Here is a 22609-nt window from a genome sequence, read left to right as displayed (position 1 = left end):
TAGGGAGAGAGGTAATGGTAAATAGCATTATTTTTGGAGAGGAGCGGGAATAATTTGATTGTCTTTGACAATTAGTGAGAAGATGGAACATTTCCTCCAGTCAGCCAGAGGCAAGATGTAACAGCTGCTATCTAACACTCGAATCCTTCTGGAATGTGCAGTTGAAGCAGTGGTTTTGAGAGGAAAAGCTAATTTTAAAATAAAATTGTTTTTTAAATCCCATTTCCTAAAAGTGCTAATACGATTCTATTCTTGATCTTTTAAATGAACTGATCTCTAACTTGGGATATTTAACTCCATTAGCAAGCAATTAAATGGCATTAGAACTTTATATAGCAAGGGCTAACACTTCATAAATACTCTTATTTACTCTCTTGCTGAGGAATTTAAAGTGCCCCTTCATGTTGCTCAACCCTATCACCTTTTTCGACCCCCCCCCCCCCCCCCCCAAAAAAAAAAAAGGTTTAGATGCAGTTCTTAAAGAATATTGACAAACAGTGTGATATAAAGCAGAATTACACTATACCAAGCAGTTCTACATACTTTTGGAGAAAAAAAATATATATATAGCACACAACATTACTCAGTGGCATGTTTTGTTTCCTCCTTCCACTGCTATCCAGCCCCAGTTGAATTCATTTGGAGAGGCCACCCTGAATGAAGTGCAGAACTCTGCTCAGCTACAGAGACTGGAAATCAGGAAAGTTTTTGACTTTTTTGGTCATGAACGTTTCTTGATCTTGTGTGAGCTTTGGATGGTCCCACTTTGGCCTTTTAACAATAATAATACTTAACATTGTTTTAGCACTGTTAGATGTATGCAGTGCTGTACCAGTGATAGGTGTTCAGATACAGTAAGTCCCTTCCCCAAATAGCTTGCAATCTGATTTGGGTACCTGAAACAATAGGAGATAAAGTGAATCAACCAAGATACAAGGGGTGTGAATGGGAGAAGCAAGGTTTCCCTGGTTCCCAGCCCATTTCTCTAACCACTAGGCCACTTTTCTGTTTTGACCGAGATTGAGAATAAGTGCAATATGGAATTTAACACCTTGCTACCTAACCCCATTTGGAAGACAATTCAGATACAACCATTGACTAAGCAGGATTAACCCTGTTAAAATAATAAGAAAATTAAAATCAAATAAGAGATCAGATGTAAGATATGAGTTATGGTTATGGTTCTTGGCCTTTGAATGAGATAGAAAATATGTACAATATGGGGATTTAATACCCTGCCACCTGACCCTATTGAGAATGATGTTTGGATCCTGACCAAATTGGGGGGAATAAACCTCATGTGAAAATTAGTATCTAAATACAAATTTCTCTGAAAAGCTGCAGCACTGCACAAGTAAGTTCAAATGAATACATTTTTGAAAAATAAAAAAAGCAATCTATCCTGACAATAGTTTTTAGGTGTCATTTAAATAAATAACTATAAAGTAAGACTTTCCCATAAGCATTCTGATTCTTTATTTCTCTGAGGACAAGCAGGATAGTAGTCCTAACAAATGGGTGATGTTATCACATGGAGCCCCAATGCGGAAAAATTATGTTGAAGTTTCTAGAACTTTGACTTGGCAAACTGATCATGCCTAGCATGCCCTATACCATGCATCCATGTGGGGTCCCTTTCAAGTCTCTTTTTCCGCAGAGCTGTAAACCTCGTAGTGTGTGTGAGCTCACTTTGGCGATTTTTGGCCTTGTGAAAAACTTTTGGGGTTTTTTCTTGCATTTTTTCATGGTTTTTCTTCATTTTTTTGTCACTGGGTCCCTCTTGATGCCCTCCCTTAGCATCTCCTAGTTAGGGTTTTCGACGATTGAGGTAAGTTTCCTTTCGTGGTCAATTCCCTATGGCAACGGTGCATCAGTGCTCGCTGCCCATTGATGCTCTGCCACATCACCTTAGGTTTGTGCCCTTTTTGTTTCGTCTGTTATAACTGTCGTTTTTGGCGATACACCCGGTGCCCGAGGACAATGTCCATCACAGATCCAAATGAGATATGTGTCCTCTGCCTGGGGGCATCACATGACGTCCAGGGTTGCCACTTATGCACCCAGATAACTCCGAAGGGACGTCAGCTTCAACAACAAGATGGAGCAGCTCTTCGGGTCTAAGAAGTCCGAGCTATTGGTATTGGTGGCATTGGCATTGAAGGACCAAGGAGCTGCACCGATGGACACCGAGCCATCGACATCAGGAACATCGGTTCCATCGATACCGCCAGCAGACAGGGGTGGCGAAGACTGACCATTGTCTATCTCCTCCAGAACGAGGACATCAGGTTCCTTGTCATTGGCGTTGGCACCGGGGAAGGACTGGGCTGAGCATCGAGGGAAGCCGAACAAACATCAGCACCCTGTCGATGCACTAGCTTTTGCTGCAATGCCCCCAAAGCGACTCCGCGGCAAGGTGTGGCAATCCTTCATAGATGCTGGGAGTCTACAACAGTCTCAACCAGCCCTGATGCCAATCACCAAACCACCTCAAGGCTCCAAAGAGGATTTGACCACCCCTCCTTTCTCCCAGTCAGTATTGGCATCGGCAACATTAGAAGAGGAGCTGGAGCGCTGAGCCCAGCTTACGGTGGACTGGGCACTGTAGGGCTTGGGTACTGTGGCACTGATGGCACCGGAAGCTGTGCAGCATGTCCTTGTGCTGCTTCTGGAGAAGCTCAATGTCCTCATCAGTGCATTACTGATCCAGCTGGTGCCGGTTCCTGGGATAGCATCTGTGCCCAGCGAGGCACTGAGGCCATCCGCTACCGATAGAGTAGTTATTGTGCCAGTTTGGAGGAAAAAGAAGCTCCACTGAGATCGGCAGAGACCCTGAGGCCTGCCCCCCCCCCCCCCCCGTCCAGTTCTACCGATACCTGCACCTATGGATGAAGGCCAAGCTCCTAGGGATCCATCCCTTGTGACTTACAATGAGGATGAGGAACCCTTTGACCCCTGGGGAGATGACACTTCGGAGTCCTCCTTCGAAGGCTCCAAGGGTCTCCCTTCAGAGCCTTCTCCTTCAAAGGAGCGAAGGACATCTCCACCTGAGGACTTAACCTTCCCAGGTTTTGTGAGGGTGATGGAGGAAGCCATCCATTTTAGTTATTGAAGGAGGAGGATGCCAGGCACAAACTGCTTGAGATCCGTCAGTTTATGAAGCCCTCTAAGGAGATTGCCGCAATCATGGTACATGAGATACCTAAGGAGTTGCTGCTAAGGATATAGGAACAATCCCTCACAGTGCCTCCCATTAATAAGAAGGCAGATGGGGGTCTACCTCATCCAGAAGGCTGCCGGATTCGATACGCGTCAGCTGCCCCTCCAGTCGGTGGTGGTTGAATCCGCTCTCGGACTCATTCCTTAGTGCCCCCGGGGAAGGACCATTGAGCAATGGATGCTCTTGGAAGGAAGGTGTTTCAAGGCACCATGCTCATTGCCCGCATCGCTGCCTACCAGCTGTACATGAACCAGTACATGCAGGACACCTGGAAGTGGGTGAAGGAGGTGGCAGAGCAGCTGCCTGAACAGCAGCAAGACACCCTCATGTTGCTGGTGCATAAGGGCCTGGAGTGCAGAAAACATGAGGTCTGTGCGACCTATGAATTTTTCAAGACTGCATCTAGAGTATCTGCAGCGGGAATCGGCACCCACAGAATGGCATGGCTGCAGGCCTCGGCTCTCCGACCAGAGGTACAGGATCAACTCACTGACATGCCGTATACTGGAGAGAATCTCGTCAGAGATAGGATGAGGGATGCTGTGGCACAGCTTTGGGACAACCATGAAACCCTCCAACAACTCTCTGTCAGTACTCTGGACCCATACTTCCTCTTCTAGGAGGCCATCAAGCCCGGGGCAAAGGAAGCCTTTCTTTCGCCAAAGGAAGTAGTACCCTCCACCCCCTTACTCTGCTCAGGGCTCCTGCAGCCATCCTAGGAGGCGGAGATCAGCTGGCTCCTCGGTCAACTCCGGGGACAGGATTTTGACTGGGTTATAGGGAATGTATGCCAGTTGTTAATATTCAGGACGATGGACCCTCCGTTCAGGGGAAGGCTGCACTTCTTTGCGAGCCAGTGGTCCAGAATAACCTAAGACCAGTAGCTTCTGTCCATCATCCATCAGGGGTACCAATTGAACCTATTAGGTTCCCCACCAAATTTCCCTCCGTTCCTATTTTGGAGGAAGGTAACGCATCAGGAGGTACTACTAGCAGAGCTCTCCTCCCTCTTATCGGCCAGAGCAGTCGAGCCTGTACCACCAGGGCAAAGAATATGGGGATTCTGCTTCAGATGCTTCCTGATTCCAAAGAGAACAGGAGGACTCCATCCCATCCTAGACCTAAGGGCCTTGAACAAGTTTCTAAGAAAAGAAAAGTTCAAGATGGTTCCCCTGGGCACCTTGATCCCCCTTTTACAAAAAGGGGACTGCCTATGCTCCTTCGACCTAAAGGATGCTTGCACTCATATCAAGATCTTCCCTGGTCACAGGAAGTATCTCCAACTTATCATGGGAAAACAGCAATTCCAGTACTGGGTATTGCTGTTTGGGCTTGCTTCAGCCCCACGGATCTTCACAAAATGCCTGGCCATGGTGGCAGCATACCTCTGCAGGCTGGAGTGCATGTTTTCCCATATCTGTACGACTGGCTGGTCAAGATCACATCTCGGGCAGGGGCCATTAGGTCCTTGCGTTTCATCACCTGGGTGTTGGAGTCACTAGGGTTCATTCTCAACTACCCTTCACTTCAATTGGATTTCATAGGAGCCCTGCTAGACCTGTCTCATGCCAAGGCCTTCCTGCCTCGCCAGAGGGCCATCACCTTGATGACCATCGTGACAGAGATCTAACAGAGCTAGCAGGAGTCAACATGGCACATGTTGAGTTTATTGGGCCATATGGCCACAACTGTCCATGTCACTCCCTTGGCAAGTTTACACATGCGTAGAGCCCAATGGACCCTGAGATTGCAGTGGCGCCAGACCACTTAGAGCCTCCAGGACTGCATCTGAGTTATCCAGTCTCTTCAGGACTCATTGTCCTGGTGGCAGGAACTTAACAGGGATCTCATTTTGGAGTCCCCTTACCCAAATTGTCCTAACCCAGGATGTATCCACCCTGAGGTGGGGAGCTCATGTAGATGGGCCAGTACTCAGGGTTTCTTGTTTGCCCAGGAACGCTCTTGTCAAATCAACTTCCTGGAGTTTCGGGTGATCAGGTACATGCTATGGGTTTTCAGAGATCAGCTGTCCAACAAAATTGTCCTGATCCACACCAACAACCAAGTAGATATGTGGTATGTCAACAAGCAAGGAGGCAGTCTAGATTTTGTCTTGGGCCCTATCCCATGGGATAGTGCTCAGGGTCATGTACCTGGCTGGCATGGAGAACATGCTAGCGGACAGGCTGAGTCTAACCTTCAGACCCCATGAATGGTCCCTGGACCAGGGGGATATTGAACCGGATATTCTGCCATTGGGGGAGCCCGAACATAGATCTGTTTGTGTCCCCCTGCAACAGGAAGGTGCCTCAGTTCTGTTCCCTGTGCAGGTCAGATGGCAAACCAGCCTCAGATGCCCTCGCCCATCATTGAGACAAGGGTCATCTGAATGCATATCCTCCGATTCCCTTAGTTTCTAAGACTCTCTTGAAGCTTCTCAAGGACGGGAACTATGATCCTCATTGGCCGAGACAGGTCTGGTTTCCAATCCTACAGGAGTTGGCCATCCGGAGACTGATCAGTCTGGGGACTTCCCCACATCTCATCACGCAAGATCAAGGCAGGCTGTAGCATCCCAACCTCCAGGCTTGTCGCAAATTTACTTCTGCTTTGGAGGAGGTAGAAGTTTCTATAAAACTATTTCCAGGCATCTATGAAGCATTTGAGGAGTCTGGGTTAACTAGGGAGGAGTGCAGGCTGAAGAACCGGGGGGGTTGGAGGACCTAGTTCTAAGCTGGGCAGACTGGTGGATGAACTGGTGAAACTAGTCATATCTTGAATTTGTATCTGTTGTAAAATTCCCTCACTTGCTCATCCCAAAGCTGACTTATGCAGCTGTTCGTGTACAAGCTTAAAATTAGGAGCACACATACGCATGCCAGGCTATTTTATAACATGGGCATGTATGTGCATGCAGGATATTAAAGTGCTGAGTATCTGACCACGCTGTCATATATACATATATATGTGTGCCCATGCGTCTTTGGATTTTTAGAGCTTCCAGTTTAGTTTAGTGTATTTCCAAGCTCAGGTAGAGCTGAGTACTAAAAAACCCTGTTAATATATGTACGAGGGTGATCATATTTGCTAAAATATGCTTGAATATACATTGTGAGGGCAATTTTCATACAATTCATAGAGTAGCAAAGTCCATGGGTACATTTTACCTGTGGTCTTTGCACCTGTTTTCAGCATAAACGTACATGCCTACTAATACTTTGAAAAACTGCCCAAGGAAAAAGTACCTGTAGATATTTGCAATTGTTTATTTTGTAATTGCTTTTTCCCCCCCACTAAAACTACACACACAGTTCTGAAAATCCAAAACTGTGTACGTAGTTTTCTCCCTCCATTCAACCTAACCCCACCTCAGGAACACCTCCATTTCAATGTGGATAAAAGTAAACTGATTGTGGAAACTACTCCAGTACTTTCACCCACATACAGAGGGAGTTATTTTCAGACAGCCGATTTTACATGGGTAAAATGCCTTTTACGTGTGAAAATCCCCTTGAAAATTGCCCTCAGGGGGCAATTTTAAAAGCTATTTCTATGGGAAAAACAGTGAAGAGGTGTTCTTGTGGCCAGGTGTTGGGCAGAGTTTTTAAAATTATGGGCATACTTCTACATTTTCAAAAGCATGCATGTATTTATTTCTCAGAAAAAACTACCCACACACATTAGCAGCTGTAAATGTGTAGGGGTAGTTTTTCTGGAATAATGTTTAAAGGGAAAGCATGCGTGTGCTTCCCTTAGAAACTTAGGGGCTAATTTTCAAAAGGATTTACGTTTTCGGTGCATAAATGGGCTTTTGAAAATTGCTACTTTTAAACATGTAACTCTTTTGAAAATTCACTCCATAGGGCTGAATTTTCAAAAGATTTTATGCATGTAAGTGGGCTTTTGCAAATTGCAACAATATGTGCTACTTATACACACGTAACTCCTTTGAAAATTGCCTCCTTAATGTTAACTCTTTGGTGGAAAAAGTACCCATAGACCTTGCACAGTGCAGGCAGTTATAAAAATCCCCCCCCCCCCCCCTTTAAGCACAATCTAAAAGTTTTCTATCACTTCTGTGCTATTACTGTAAGGAGATGTCACTGTCATGCAAATTGTGTTTCCCTCCCATTTAACACATTTCAGAGACTGTCTGCTACAAACCATTAAAATATCCTCATCCTCTGATTTAGTTCTTAGATATGTTGGTAATTTTCTGCTGCATTGTTCGAAAAATAAATTAACTTTTTAAAAAGCAATGAAACAGCGATGGTAAGGTGGCCATCTAAGTTTCCAAAAGGCCCCACACACCAGTAAAGCATTGCAGGCAATGGTGTGTCATACTGAAGGAGGGCAGAAACGAGTGGACAGGTACATGGGGTAGAGAAGGCAATGGTGACACTAATTGTAGTGGAGCGGCACTTAGTATGGAAAAGGTTGAGCGTGTGGAACCAGATGACTTGCTGCCTGCTAAGAAAAAAAAAAGCCAGCAAAACTCATAACCAACATGAAATCATAAATGATTCCTCTGTCTTAACTTCGTCATCAGAAGATGCTGCGCTAGTCCTGGCTTACCAACTCTCACATCAATACAGACTGGTTCTGTTTGTGAGAAATATAATGAAAAGATCACAAGAGATATTGCTATTGATGATGTTCTGCAGAACGTATTGAGATTTTTATTTTAAATAAATCATATCTGATGAAGAGATTTTACCTGTTCTTGAAATTTCATGTACTATATCATATTTTATTTATTCAATAAAAGGTTGGTTGATTTATTTAAAATATTTCCCACTCTATCCATAATTATAGTCGGGTTATAAATTAACACTCAAAAGTACATAAAATTTTGCTGATACAAAAAAAACAAACTGCCTGCCAAAGGATTATGTAATAAGCAAAAACCATATTTCCTAAATACAAACGTCTATTCTTCCCCCCCCCCCCTTTCCCCACCATCCATATTTTCACAATACAAGCAAGATCTAATCAATTGTGCACTTTAAATGTTCCACAACATAATTCATGGAAAATAAACTAACATTTAGATTTGCCCAAAAGCCTGAGAAAAAAATACCTTTAATTTTTTTTTCTAAACATCATCATACATAACTCTGCTTTAGCTCAGCAGGCAAAACATTCCACATTGCTGGACCAGCTACAGCCAACATCCTTTCTCTGGTTTCACATAGGTATAACAATAGAATATTTTATTTATTTACAAGTATTTATATGCCCTCCTTCCAAGTACGTTAGTATTTCAAGAAAATTCTTTCCAGAGGATCGTAGAGAATGCGGAGGAACATAAATCTTTAAAGCAGAAGCAATGCTAAGGGCATTATGTATCAAAAACACCATTAAATTGGTAACCAAAGTAATGAAAACAGAACTGGAAGAAAGATGTTCCTATCATCATGCACCCTCGAAACGCAAGCTGTAGCATTTTGTACTATTTGCAATACATGCAAAATGGATGCTGGTAATCAAATATAAATAGCATTATAATAGTCTAAGCCAAGTAAAACCATTGTCTATATAACTGGTCAAAAGTGATCAGAACTTAAAGGCTTCAATCTCCTCAAAAGACTTAGTTTATAAAATGAGCTTTTTGCTGCAGTCTTAACTTGTGGCTAAACTGTCAAAACATTAAAAATGATGCCTAGATTTTTTAATGCAACCTACAAAGATTGTTTTTTAATAAAGAACTGGATAATCATTTCTTGATGACCTAAAATGCAAACCTCTCAAGCACTGTGACCTCATCAGTGTGGGAGCATTGCCAGCAATGCTCTGGGAGACAACAGGAATGCTTCCTGAAATGAAACTAAACATAATTTTGGGAAATGATGCCAGTGAACCTAATAGGCCGGATTTTAAATCTCCTACGCGCGCCAGGCCAATTTTCAAAGGCCCGGCCATGCGTGTAAACCCCCAGGACGGGTGTAAGCCCTGGGGTTGCTGAAAGGGGCGGGGATGTCCGGGGGTGGGGCGGGGCTAGAGGCGCCCAGCACAGCGGCCATTTGCCACTGTGCCGGGGAATCGCGTGCCGGCGCGCACAATATGCGCCTGCTCAAAGCAGGCGCAAAAGGTAGGTTAAAGCTTTTGTTGGGGTTTAGAATAGGGGAAGGGAAGGCAGGCTAGGGGTTGGGAAGTTCCCTCCCAGTCCACTCCTTAATTGGAGCGGACTGGGAGGGAACTGGGGAAGGCCCCGATGCGTCACCGCACGTAACTGCAAAACTCCTCCCCCCCCCTTGCGCGCCAACCGGGCATTTTAATACATGCGTGCGCCAGCGCACACTTTATAAAACCACGTGTCCATGTGTGTGCGCCAGGTAGCACGCGCGCAGTCTTTTAAAAATCTACCCCAATGTGAGCAGCAAATCAGAGGAAATTTAAGGGAAAGAAAAATAAACCCATTTTAGATGCCTTGCAAAATACATAAATCAGAAAGAAAGAGAAATTACTGCTTTCCTAAGCCTTACATGTTCTGCTTCCCAGTCTAGGTGCAATTAGCATTTTTACCCCATCCTGGACCTTATCAACACTTACAGGCTGATACAGAATGGTGCGCTCAGCTGAGCACACGGTTTACCACGCAGCTGCCCGCGTGTTTCCAGCCTGCATCTATTACCCCTTATACTGTAAGAGGTAATAGCATGTCGAAAACGTAAGCCAACCCCCTGAAAACTAATAGCGCATATTACATGCAAATGCATGTTGATAAGCCTATTAATTAATAACCTGGGATACTGAAAGTAAGTTGTGCGGCCAAGCACAAGGGCAGGCGTTAAATTCTAAGTAACCCAGAAAAGTGTTCAGAAAAGCAGAAAATACTGATTTTCTGTAAGCCCTCCGACTTAATATCCTAGCGGAATTAAGTCTGAGAAACCAAAAATTAATAAATATATATATATATATATATATATATATATATATAAATATAAAAATATCTGCCCTCCAATTAGTGGGTTAGAAAAATAGACGCTCAATTTTACTGCCGTCCGTTTTCCTAACCCGTGGCTGTCAGCAGGTTCGGAAACCGAAGCCAGTAAAATAGAGCGTCAGTTGTGGGGCCCACTGATAGCCACTTCTTCGCTAATAAGGAGGTACTAGGGACATGCTATTGTCCCCAGCGCCTCCTTATTAGTGCGACACCTCATTTAAATAGAGAATTGCGTGCCCAGGAAAGGTACCTGGATACGTGCCAGGAGAGCAGGTGCTCAACACGGAGCGCCGGCTCTCCCACATTTTTTTTATAGTATTGGCCTGAGACTTAGCCAATGCTTGGTTTACATTTAAATCCTTTAGATGCTGAGTGGAGAAGATACTTTACCCTGCTGAAAATCACTGTAATTAACTTGCTAATCAGGTTTCTAGATTATTTTCTCTAGCCATTGGCTCTCCTTCTCTTTGATTTTCTGAGCGAGGGCATGCACACACAGATAGCATATTGTAGGAAAAACTTAATGTAGATAATTGCAGCAGGCATGAGGTTCTGTTCTGACACACTTAACTTTAACATAATAAATAATAGCAGATAGACAAACTTGGCTCATCCAGTCTGCCCAGTTGACCTCCCTTCCAGTTTTGTGTCACTTCAGGTAGATGAGAATATGAAGTTCCATATTTAAATCAATGCCAGCTCCTCTATTTCTTATACCCAATCAACCTGGTTCCCATCAATTATGTTAGGGTTATAACCATGGCTGCTCCATGCAGTTACCCCAGCCACCTTGAACGTTCCATGCCACTTTACCACTGTTCGTGCTGGTTGCCCCAACTTTCCTGGAAGGCTAATGCAACCATTTGCTACACTCTACCCATTGACTTGTGGTTTTCCCTCATTGGCCTTCTAAAGTTTCATATCTGCCACCTTAAGTTGTTCTTCCTGTTCCCCACCTGCCCTTGCCACTGTGCTTTTTGTCTCACGCATGTTTGAATTCTATCCTGGTTTTGGTTGCCACCGCTTCTGCTGGTAGGCTATTTCAGGCATCTACCACCCTCTCAGTAAAGAAGTCTTTTTTCATGTTTCCTGGAAACCTTCCTTCATGAACCCCTTGAATTTCATTGGAGCATATGATTTATTTCATTCCAGAATAAAGTAGCAAAATATGAAATACTGTAGTTTGTTGGAAAAGTTCCTTCAGGTTGCTGTAATGCTGCTGAGCATAGGGATGCCTTTGAATTTTAACCACTGAGTATTGGTTAAATAGTGAAGCATCTGGTATTGTATCTGTGATTTCTACAGGGAACTGAAAAAGCCATAACATCTGCAGACTAACAGAATTAGGTGATTACTGTCTAAATGCAATGTTCTGACAGATTTATTTTGCAATTTTAGGGATATCAGAGACCCAGTCACTACATTGCAACTCAAGGTAAGACTCATCCTAATAAATACAGAGTTGCGAAACATCTCTGTTTGGGATGGAACAGTGGGCAATCAATGTAAATGTGATTGGGATATTCACGGTTGTGTCAAAAGTTTCCATGCCTCATGGAAACTTTTAATCTTTCAAACCATTTCTTTTAGTTTGTTTCTATCTAATTTCCTCACTTTATCATGTTCTCCTTGTTTAAAGTCAAATGCTACTGCAGTAATTTTCTCTAATGCCCTCCCTTCAGCGATTGTTACATTTGATTAGATTATTATCGCCATTGCCAGGCTATCCCATTACCTCTCTCACCAGTTCTTGCATCGCGGTTAAGATTAGATGTAAATATTCCCCCCCTCATTGGTTCCGGATCAGCTAAACCATGCAGCAGTCATTTGTAGAAGCTAGAAACTTTACCATCACATAGGGAATTTATCTCCGTGGAGATTCCACATTGCATTTGGTTTTCTGTAAGACTTTTATCCTGTTTGACTCAATGCCATCTTTAACATATAGTGCCACCCATTCACCAATTTGACCTGGTCTGTCATTTTGATGTAGTTTTTTCCTTGGTATCTTAGTATTCCATTGGTTTATCATCCTTCCACCATGTCTCTGAGCTGCCTGTAATGTCTACATCTTCATTTCTAACTCTCCAATCTTATATTTTTTTTTAAGACTTCTACCATTCACATACAGATCATTCGAAGTATTATTTTTAATTGTATTCACAACCTGCCTAGCAGTTGAGATGGGTATTTAGAAATCAACTATCTGCTCTTTATTTTAATTCACCTGGACTGCTTCTGCCTTTATCACAGCTTCCCCATTAAGCTAGTATCCTTTGAAGATACCTCACTCCAAACCATGCAACCCCAAGCAACTTTAGTCTTCCCCTCCATGTTCTAATTTAAAAAGTGCTCTATCTCCTTTATAAATATTAGCACCAGCAGCCTGGTGACACCCTGGATAAGGTGGAGCCAATCCTTTTTGAACAGGCTCCCCCATCCTTAACATATTCCCCGTTTCCTAACAAATCTAAGTCCACTTCTCTGCACCATCGCCTTATCCATACATTAAGACAGAGCTCTGCCTGCCTCTGGAGTCCTGTGTATGGATCAGGGAACATTTCTGAGAATGCAACCCTGGAAATTCGGTGAATATTGTTCATATTAAATGAAACCATTCAAAAGGGGGAGGTGGGGGGTGGAAACTTTTTATACGTTTTACCCAGAAACTTAGCTAAGCAGAAGAGTGTTTTAAAAAAGGAACAGGTTTTTCATTTTTGGTCAGACAGTAGATATTTAAAGGTTTTCATCCAGATTAGGTGATGACATTTTCCCAGTGAGGAGCAATGACTCTCTCCCCAGAAAAAGAGAGGCATGCTAGTTTGGCCAAAGTATGTGCTATTTCTACTTTTTTCCTACTAAAGTCTTCTGAACTACTGCATTTCAGGCAAAAATTAAGAAATCTCCCCTTCTTTCCCTGATCTGAAACTTTACATGTATAATCAAAGTCGAATTCCCTGATAAAAACAATAACCCCTATTTTCTTTTTCATAGAAAGTGATAGAAATATAATCAGATTTGAAATGTATGCAAATCTTGCAGCAAATGCTGGTTTTCCACCATAGCTGCAGCAGCTTAATTTCGTTTGTCCAGGAGGAATATACATAAACGAAAATTCAAACTAATATGTCAAACAGAATAGCTACTGAGTAGTTCCATGTGCTTATGTTCTAGACTATTTTGGTGTGCATCAGATTATAAATCTAGTCAGGAATGCTAGCACATGGAAGCATAGGATACTCTGAAATCTTGAGAGAGGGAAATTCAGTAGCATGAAGAAACTGAGTTAATCTCTGAGTAATAGTCTCTATCAGTCTTATTGGGATACTAATTAAAACAAAAATGCATAGCATTTTAGATGACATTTCCAGCTATGTTAGGTTGTTGAAGTGTAAGTCTATGATGCCAAGTAGTCAGGACTAGCCAGAGTCCAGCCTGGAGTCTTTGCCAAGACTCCAGGCTGGAGCCTTGGCAAAAATCTTTATAAGCTTTTTATTGGTAAACAATAATAAAACAAAACAACTTAGCTGGTTTGTGCAGTTTAACAAAGCAATTATAACTTACAGTTCGTTATCTTGAGTCTTCTGTCTCTCTCTGGGGCTTCCTTCATCCCTCGGCCCTGGCCTCTTACCCCTGCTCACCCTAGCCCAGAATCTCTTGCTGGGTTGGAAGTTAAGGCAGACCGATACATATAGCTGTAGCCGGTCCTATAAAGTATTACAAGGGAGTTTCTTATATGCTCCCTCACAGAGCCATATAGAGATCTTTGATATTTTGAGGCCAATATTCAGTAGGCCATTTAATGGACAAGTTATCCAGCTAAGGTTAGAAGGATACCTTTCCCTGAATTTCCAGTGGAATAAACGTCCCACTGAATATCCCTGATTAATCTTATCTAGTTAACCTTAGCCAGATACGTTTAAAAATAACCGGATATTATTTTTAATATCGCCGGTTATGTCTAAGGTTACATGGCTTTGTGTGACCATATAACTTAACAGGATATATTCAAAAGAATATATCTGGTTAAGTAGTATTTATGAAAAAAAAAACTTGTCCCCATCTTCCTTCCTCCAGAACTCCAAACACCCTGCTGGCCGAACTTGCCTCTGCCTCCTTAAAGACCTCCGATTTTAAACATTTTAAAAAATACTAGGGCTGTCACCCCAATGCCATGTATTCTACCTTACCCCACCCCCTGCTCCTACTTCCCATATTTAAAAAGTCTAGCTTTTGTTTCCGGAACCCCCCCCCCCCCCCCCCCTCCATGCTCACTGGCCACCCCAACTCTTTCCCTACTACCCTCCTCTATTACCTTAGAGGTATCTATTACCTTAGAATGCTATCACAATCCTGGGAGTTTCCTCCCAGGATTGTGATAGCATTCTACTGCAGTCCAAGCCAGCCGCATCTGATATTGCTAAGCTACTCCGTCGGGAGTAAATGTATATTTATTTATTTGGGCTTTTTATATACAGTCGTTCCAAATGAAGATCACAACGGTTTACAATATCAGCATTCATATTCTTGGTCAACAATCACATTCAGTGTGTTCACATTCTAGGTTAAAACTACAATAAATTCGTTCTACTTCGTATTCATATATATTCTAAGACATCACAATAGTAAGGATATAATCTAGTTCATATTTGTACATTTTTAGGTCCACACAACAGTAAATGCTGATTCTAATTCTACTTAGAAAACACTTTACATCGTGCATTACCTTTTGCTCTCGCCACTAACATTATCTTTGGTATTAATGTTGAGATTATCAGCATATTGGTATTTTAAGTTGTATGCTTTTCTAAAGAGCCAAGTTTTCAGTTCTCGCTTGAGCATAGCGATTCTGGAAGAGAGTTCCACAATTTGGGGCCTGCTATGGGAAAACATTAGATCTCTTAATTGTTAAGTGTGTTTTCCGAGTAGAAGTAACTATTAGAAGTCCTTTGTTTTGTGATCTTAGAGCTCTCTGTGGTGTGTAAAGTTGATGTAGAATTCCTAATAAACATGGGTTAATATTGTTGATGATATGGAAAATGAGAGTTAATACTTTATAATGAATTTTGGATTGTGCAGGAAGCCAGTGCAGTGCCATCAGTGAGGGGGTGATGTGTTCGAATTTCCTTGTTCCTAATAAGAGTCTAGCAGAGGCATTTTGAAGAAACTACTGGTTTTAGAAGACCTAAGGGTAGGCCTAGTAATAGGGAGCTGCAGTAGTCCAAGTTCGAGAATATTACTGTTTGTAAGACAGTGCAGAATTCTTGTTTGTTAGCAGTAGTTTCAGCCAATGTAATATTCTCAGCTTGGCAAATCCTGTTTTGATTAATTTGCTTATATGATTTTTCATAATGAAGTTCTAATCAATCTGCATTCCTAGGTCGTCTCGCACTTGATCTGAGGGAGTAATGTTAATAATTCCTAGGTCTAGGGTTGGTGCTTTGATTATCGTGTTATCTCTCCTTAACCACACAAGTTCAAGGGGGGGGGGGGGGGGTTAGGGTTTAGAGTTAGTTGCAGCCAGTATGTTTTTTAATCTGCCTGAACCTTTCAGCCCTTGAATTTGTGAATATATTTAATAAAGTCTAGAGAGAAAAATGTCAATATTTTGTTCTGCTGAATGAAGATGTTCTCCCCTCTCCCCCATTATATACAGCACTGATCACTAACAAGTTGCATATTTCAGTGGGAATCTGAGTGCAGCAGATAGGTGGCTCCGTGTAATGGGCTAGAGTTCTCTCTGGGAGGTCACTGATTGAATATTTTCAACTTTTTTGAAAGTCTGCCCTTTCTACAACATTTCTTCAGAAGCCAGGGACCATAAGGAATATGCATATTTTCTATTGGATGTGAGGTTATGCATTTTATAGGTAAATATGCATTTTATTATATTATTAATGAGTGTTGAGTAGGCCAGTCTGCTAGCTCAGTGGCAGACTGCTGTGCGCTGCCATCCAGAAAGTCCATAATTTGATTCCTAGATCAGGTCATTCGCAGCCTAGGTCAGCCAGGGATTCTTCCAATTACTTGATCTTTCCTACTATTCCCTTCCTTCCAAGTTTACGCCCCCCACCTCCTCTCTTTTCTAATCTCTTATCCCATCCCCCCTACTATATTAGAACATAAGAACATAAGAAATTGCCATGCTGGGTCAGACCAAAGGTCCATCAAGCCCAGCATCCTGTTTCCAACAGAGGCCAAAACCAGGCCACAAGAACCTGGCAATTACCCAAACACAAAGAAGAACCCATGCTACTGATGCAATTAATAGCAGTGGCTATTCCCTAAGTATAATTGATTAATAGCCATTAATGGACTTCTCCTCCAAGAACTTATCCAAACCTTTTTTGAACCCAGCTACACTAACTGCAGTAACCACCTCCTCTGGCAACAAATTCCAGAGCTTTATTGTGCGTTGAGTGAAAAAGAATTTTCTCCGATTAGTCTTAAATGTGCTACTTGCTAACTTCATGGAATGCCCCCTAGTCCTTCTATTATTCGAAAGTGTAAATAACCGAGTCACATCTACTCGTTCAAGACCTCTCATGATCTTAAAGACCTCTATCATATCCCCCCTCAGCCGTCTCTTCTCCAAGCTGAACAGCCCTAACCTCTTTAGCCTTTCCTCATAGGGGAGCTGTTCCATCCCCTTTATCATTTTGGTTGCCCTTCTCTGTACCTTCTCCATCGCAACTATATCTTTTTTGAGATGCGGCGACCAGAATTGTACACAGTATTCAAGGTGCGGTCTCACCATGGAGCGATACAGAGGCATTATGACATTTTCCGTTCTATTAACCATTCCCTTCCTAATAATTCCTAACATTCTATTTGCTTTTTTGACTGCTGCAGCAACCTGAGCCGACGATTTTAAAGTATTATCCACAATGATGCCTAGATCTTTTTCCTGGGTGATAGCTCCTAATATGGAGCCTAACATTGTGTAACTACAGCAAGGGTTATTTTTCCCTATATACAACACCTTGCACTTGTCCACATTAAATTTCATCTGCCATTTGGATGCCCAATCTTTCAGTCTTGCAAGGTCCTCCTGTAATGTATCACAGTCCGCTTGTGATTTAACTACTCTGAATAATTTTGTATCATCCGCAAATTTGATAACCTCACTGGTCGTATTCCTCTCCAGATCATTTATATATATATTGAAAAGCACCGGTCCAAGTACAGATCCCTGAGGCACTCCACTGTTTACCCTTTTCCACTGAGAAAATTGACCATTTAATCCTACTCTCTGTTTCCTGTCTTTTAACCAGCTTGTAATCCACGAAAGGACATCGCCTCCTATCCCATGACTTTTTAGTTTTCGTAGAAGCCTCTCATGAGGGACTTTGTCAAATGCCTTCTGAAAATCCAAATACACTACATCTACCGGTTCACCTTTATCCACATGTTTATTAACCCCTTCAAAAAAATGAAGCAGATTTGTTAGGCAAGACTTCCCTTGGGTAAATCCATGTTGACTGTGTCCCATTAAATCATGTATTTCTATATGCTCTACGATTTTGATCTTGAGAATAGTTTCCACTATTTTTCCCGGCACTGAAGTCAGGCTCACTGGTCTATAGTTACCCGGATCGCCCCTGGAGCCTTTTTTAAATATTGGAGTTACATTGGCCACCCTCCAGTATTCTTCAGTTCTATGTTCATTGTAAAGCCTGTTGCTGCTTTTTGTTTCTTGTTAACCGATGAGATGTTCCCAACGACCATCAGTATATAAAAACTGTTAAATAAATAAAATAAATAAATAATTCTGCAGAGGCAGCATTCACAAACTCCTAGGGGAGGGAATCATACTCATCAGCAAGGGTGACACCTGATGGTTGGATTTAGAGCCCATGATGCAGGATTCCTCAAGGAGCTCTGGTGAATGACTCCCAGCTTCAGGACTGTTGCTGCAGTGACCAGACTAGGAAAGGTCTATTAAAATAATGGGAACAATCTCTCGGTGATTGTAAATGAAGGTTCACGTTGCCAGAATTCCCAGCATTGGTTCTGATTGGGCTGGAAGAAACATCAGAAATGAGGAACTAATGGGCCAAAAAAATTAATTAAAAATTAGTGTTGCATATATATTAGGCTGTATTTAACAGGGTTGCCAGATAATTGGATCTCCTGCCCTGCAAAAAAAACAAAACAATATTTACAAACAAATTATTATTTGAAATAGTTTTCTGGTCCTATATTAAGAAAAGTCCTCTGATCCAGCTATGGAAGATATGTCCAAATAAATACTAAATACTTCATCGTCTACTGATGTTTCCTTTATGCCCATCAGAGAATAGTGAATAACCTCAAATCCTGCCAGTCCTCTTTCCCCACTATACCCTTGCCCCCCCCCCCCCCCTTTTTTTTTTTTTTTTTTTTTTTGCCAAGGGACAGACAAACCAACTTCACAGGCTGTTCTGCTGATGGGCACCAAATGCACCTGGTCAGGTTACACCTCTCATCTCTAAAGTCAGATAGCTTGGCATTTTAAAAAAGCTCTGCATCCTGCTATTCTGGCATATTCACTGGACTGAACCAGAACCTGCATTGTAATGCAGGAGAACTCTGTCACATGGGAAAAGTAATTGAAAGTAATCCATTTTGCAACACGCCTCCTCATCCTACTCTGCCGTCCCTGAGCATTGAATGGTTGTTGCATACAGTGATGCCCGTGGCTCAAACTTCCCCTTCCTTTTGCACTGTGCTTACCCAAAAGCAGTTCAGAACAGATAACTCTTTAGAGCAAATAATTAATATTCTGGAATCTTTTTCCTTTTTAAAGGTTCTATAGTTACAAACATGGTAATGTAACAGGAGTTTCTCCAAGTTCAGACAGGATGACAGTCCTCACAAGTGGATGACATCATCAGATGGAGCCCAGTCCTAGAACTTATATGTCAAAATTTCTAGAACTTGACCATGCCCTATTGGGCATATCTGGCATGGCATGATACTATCAGGCCAATGCAATATTGTGCACTGGCCACAGCACACTTCTCAACATGCGATCGGATGCACATTTTTGACATGTATCCATAACCCCCGATGCAAAACGGGGGTTAGCGTGTCCAAAACACATGTGCAATAGAGCAAATAGCTAATAGTGCTCATCACATTTAAATTCATGTATTTCCTCCTGATGCAAAAAAAAAAAAAGTGCTCCTGATGCTCATATGTTTACTCTCAATGCCTGTCAAAAAGTGTACAGAAAAGCAGTATTTTCTGCTTCCTTAGAAGAGGAATTGATGGATCTCCCTTCCAACCCCCCCCCCCCCCCCCCCCCCAATTCAGAACGAAGGAAATCTCAACTGAAGGATCTCTCATGGCAAAATTAAATCGGAGGAACTGAAGAAATAGAACTGTCAAAAAAAAAATGTAAAAAACAAAAAGTGTGTCAGCGTTCAGGTTAGGAAAACGGACGCTCGTAAAATTGAGCTGACAGCACCTCTCTTGGGCGCCCATTGCCGAGGAGGCGCTAGGGGCGCACAATTTTCCCTAGTGCCTCTTTTTACCACAGCAGCCCATTTGCATATTGCATTGAGTGCCCCAGAGAGGTCGATTGGTGCGTGTTAGGAGAGAAGGTGCTCAATCATGAGTGCCCCTTTTCCACACGCCAATATTACAACGGCTTTATTGTGTTCACACATGGGCTCCTTCAATCTCTCCTTTTTCTATGGAGCCCACAAATAGTGGATCTTCACTTTCCTGCTTCTCTCTGATCATCTTCTGTCCAAAACCAGCAGGAATTGCTCATTGCAGGGCCTCGTGATCTAGTTTCTCACCGTTAGTGTTCCTTAGGTAGGTTTTCCTGTTTTGTAAGCTTCAGTTCTTTTTCATGCCCTAGTGTTGCACAGATTTGGTGCATTGGGAAGCATCAATCACTTGTGGTGATCACATTTTTTGGGTTGTTTTTTTTTACCTAGCCTCTTTACTTTTTCGTCTGGTCACGATAAGCCTGCCAGTGGCCTCAAATGATGCCACCAATGTGACAAGGTTATGTCTATCATGGATTCCCATGATAAATGCGTTCTGTGTCTGGGAGTTATGTATAATATCCCAGGGTGGTTTTTGTGCAACCATAAACCCTACAGAGTACCAGTCCCAATTGGAGCTCAAGGAGAAGCACTTCGACAATGTACATCCAGTCCATCAGATTCTTCAATGGAGGCATCAACATTGATGGACCCATTAGCTGCATCGGCATCAAGAGGGCATCGAATCCCTTCAAAATCAAGCTTCAGGAAGAACCATGGAAACAGACCATCTTCTGAATCCTCCCATCTGAAGAAATCAAAGAATTTTCCCTCTTCAGTTTTTGGAATACATTTCCAATGCTGAGCACTGAGTGAAGGCTAGGAAGCATGAACATTGTTATCCGTTGATGCTCGATGCTGTGAACATGCACTTGAATCTTCCAGTGCATTTCTGTGCTCATCCTCTATGCATTCCCAGGAATTACAACAGCCTCAAAAGATCCAGGTGTCTACCGTCAATATATCTCTGGCTTCCCAGAAAGATGTGGCCTCACCACCTACCTGCTAACCATCATCAGCAATTTTTGAGGAGGAGCTGAAAAGTAAGATCCAGCAGGTATTGGACAAAGTGATGTGAGCATCAATGCCCTGCACCAAGAGCATCTGTGTGGATGCAGGCTGATGTCCAGCCACTGCTGGAGTCCCTAGAGTTGCCCAGCAACTTCGTGCCAATATCGGTAAAGGTGTCACTATGCAGAGGGGAATCTACATCAATCCTTCACCAATGGTCACCTCCAAACTATTGTGGGGGAGGAGTATCTTACTTGAGGTGCAGGGGTTCTTAAGGGTCCAGGCCCCAAAATACAAGTGCTCCCCTTCTGAGACCTTGTCTGCTAGGCAGACTGTTTGTGTCCTTGCCCCTGGCATACTAATTGGGTTTTCCTAGGAGTGTGTTTATAGATTTTGGAATATCTCTGAAGAAGAGGAATTGATGGATCTCCCCCCCCCCCCCCCCCTTCAGAACGAAGGAAATCTCAATTGCAGGATCTCTCCTTTGCCTGCTTTATTCAGAAAATAGCAGAAGCCACTCCATTTCCTTTGCAGAAGACCACCAGAAACAAAATGCTAGCCACCCTCCAAATTGTGGAGCCTCCTATGAAGATTGTGGCAGTCCCAGTATATGAGATCCTTCAGAAGGTACAGATAAAGATGTGGAAGAACCCCCTCTTTTGCATCTGCAAATAAGAAGGCAATGTAATATATCTCATCCAAAAGGTTTCCAATCTGTGGTGGTTGAATCTGCTCTCAAGAGGGCCAACAGAACTAAGACCCATTCCTCAGTGCCCCTGAGGAAGAATTCCAGAACTGGTCACACTTTCCAGGCATCCATCTTCAATGTCCTCATGGCTTCTTCTCAGCTCCTCATGAGCTGGTATATGTGGGACTTGCAGAAGCAGATGCGGGAAATGGCAAAGCAGCTTCCTCAGAAGCAGTGTGATGACTTCCAGTCACTGGTGGACAAAGGTAGGTATGGAATGTGAAAATACATGGTTAAGTCAGCCTTTGATGTTTTCGAAATGGCATCAAGAGTCTGTGGTGTAGGGATTGGCACCCACAGATTCACCTGGCTGTGGACTTCAGACCTCAACCTGAGGTCCAGGAAAGACTCACTGAAGTGCGGTGCACTGAGAGAGAGTTTCTGCAGAGAGAGAAGCAAGGAAACAGTGGCATGAATCAGGGAGCACTGTGCGACGTTCTAGCAACTCTTCACAGCCAATCCAGACTCACCTTCTTCAGGAAATACTTGGTTATGGTACCAAGGGAACCCGTCCACCCAAAGAGGTGCTTTTCTCAACACCCTCTGTCTTGAGCACAACAGGCCCCTCATGCTCGTCTGAGGCAGCAGAGGGACCCTCAAGCCCCATCCAAACCTGGGATAGGATTTTGACTGAATCCTAGTGAGCATATCCCAGTACCCGTGCCACACCTTTGTTTGAGGAAGACTGAGGTTTTATGCAAACTGTTTGCTCAGTGTAACTTCAGACACATGTGTCCTCATAAGAAGAGGGTACAGATTATATTTGATTGTCTCCCCAATTTAGCCTTTGGGCATCATTTGGGGGAAGTCAACATCAAGGATTGCTACAAAAGGAGTTCTCCTCCCTCTTAAAAACCAATGTGGTTGAGCCTGCTCCACCACAAGAAAGAGGGCGGGGATTTTACTCCAGGTGCTTCCTGATTCCAAAGAAAACAGGACTATGTCCATCCTAGACCTAAAGGCCTTGAACAAATTCTGAAAAAGGGAGAAGTTCAAGGGTTTCCCTGGGTATCTTAATTCCCTTTTTACAAAAAGGGGATTAGCTATACTTTCTGAACCTGAAGAATGCTTACGCCCACATAAAGATATTTCCAGGTCATAGGAAATATTTTAGATTTGTAACAGGGGATCATCACCTTAGGTAT

At 42.9% G+C, this 22609-nt stretch overlaps 1 protein-coding gene across 4 annotated transcripts in view; it reads left to right on the top strand.

The window, feature by feature from the left end:
- PTPRK (protein tyrosine phosphatase receptor type K) overlaps positions 1-22609 on the top strand; it is a 1381492-nt gene that overhangs the window by 1242231 nt on the left and 116652 nt on the right. For all 4 annotated transcript variants that reach the window (XM_029594541.1, XM_029594542.1, XM_029594544.1 and 1 more), the window contains one exon: positions 11565-11601. In XM_029594541.1, coding sequence (XP_029450401.1) covers positions 11565-11601 — 37 coding nt within the window. The remainder of the gene's footprint in view (positions 1-11564; positions 11602-22609) is intronic.

The sequence above is a fragment of the Rhinatrema bivittatum genome, chromosome 3 (genome assembly GCF_901001135.1).
Source record: "Rhinatrema bivittatum chromosome 3, aRhiBiv1.1, whole genome shotgun sequence".
Taxonomy (NCBI): Eukaryota; Metazoa; Chordata; class Amphibia; order Gymnophiona; family Rhinatrematidae; genus Rhinatrema; species Rhinatrema bivittatum.
Note: the sequence above shows the minus strand (reverse complement) of the source record. Positions and strands in the feature narration are given on the sequence as shown.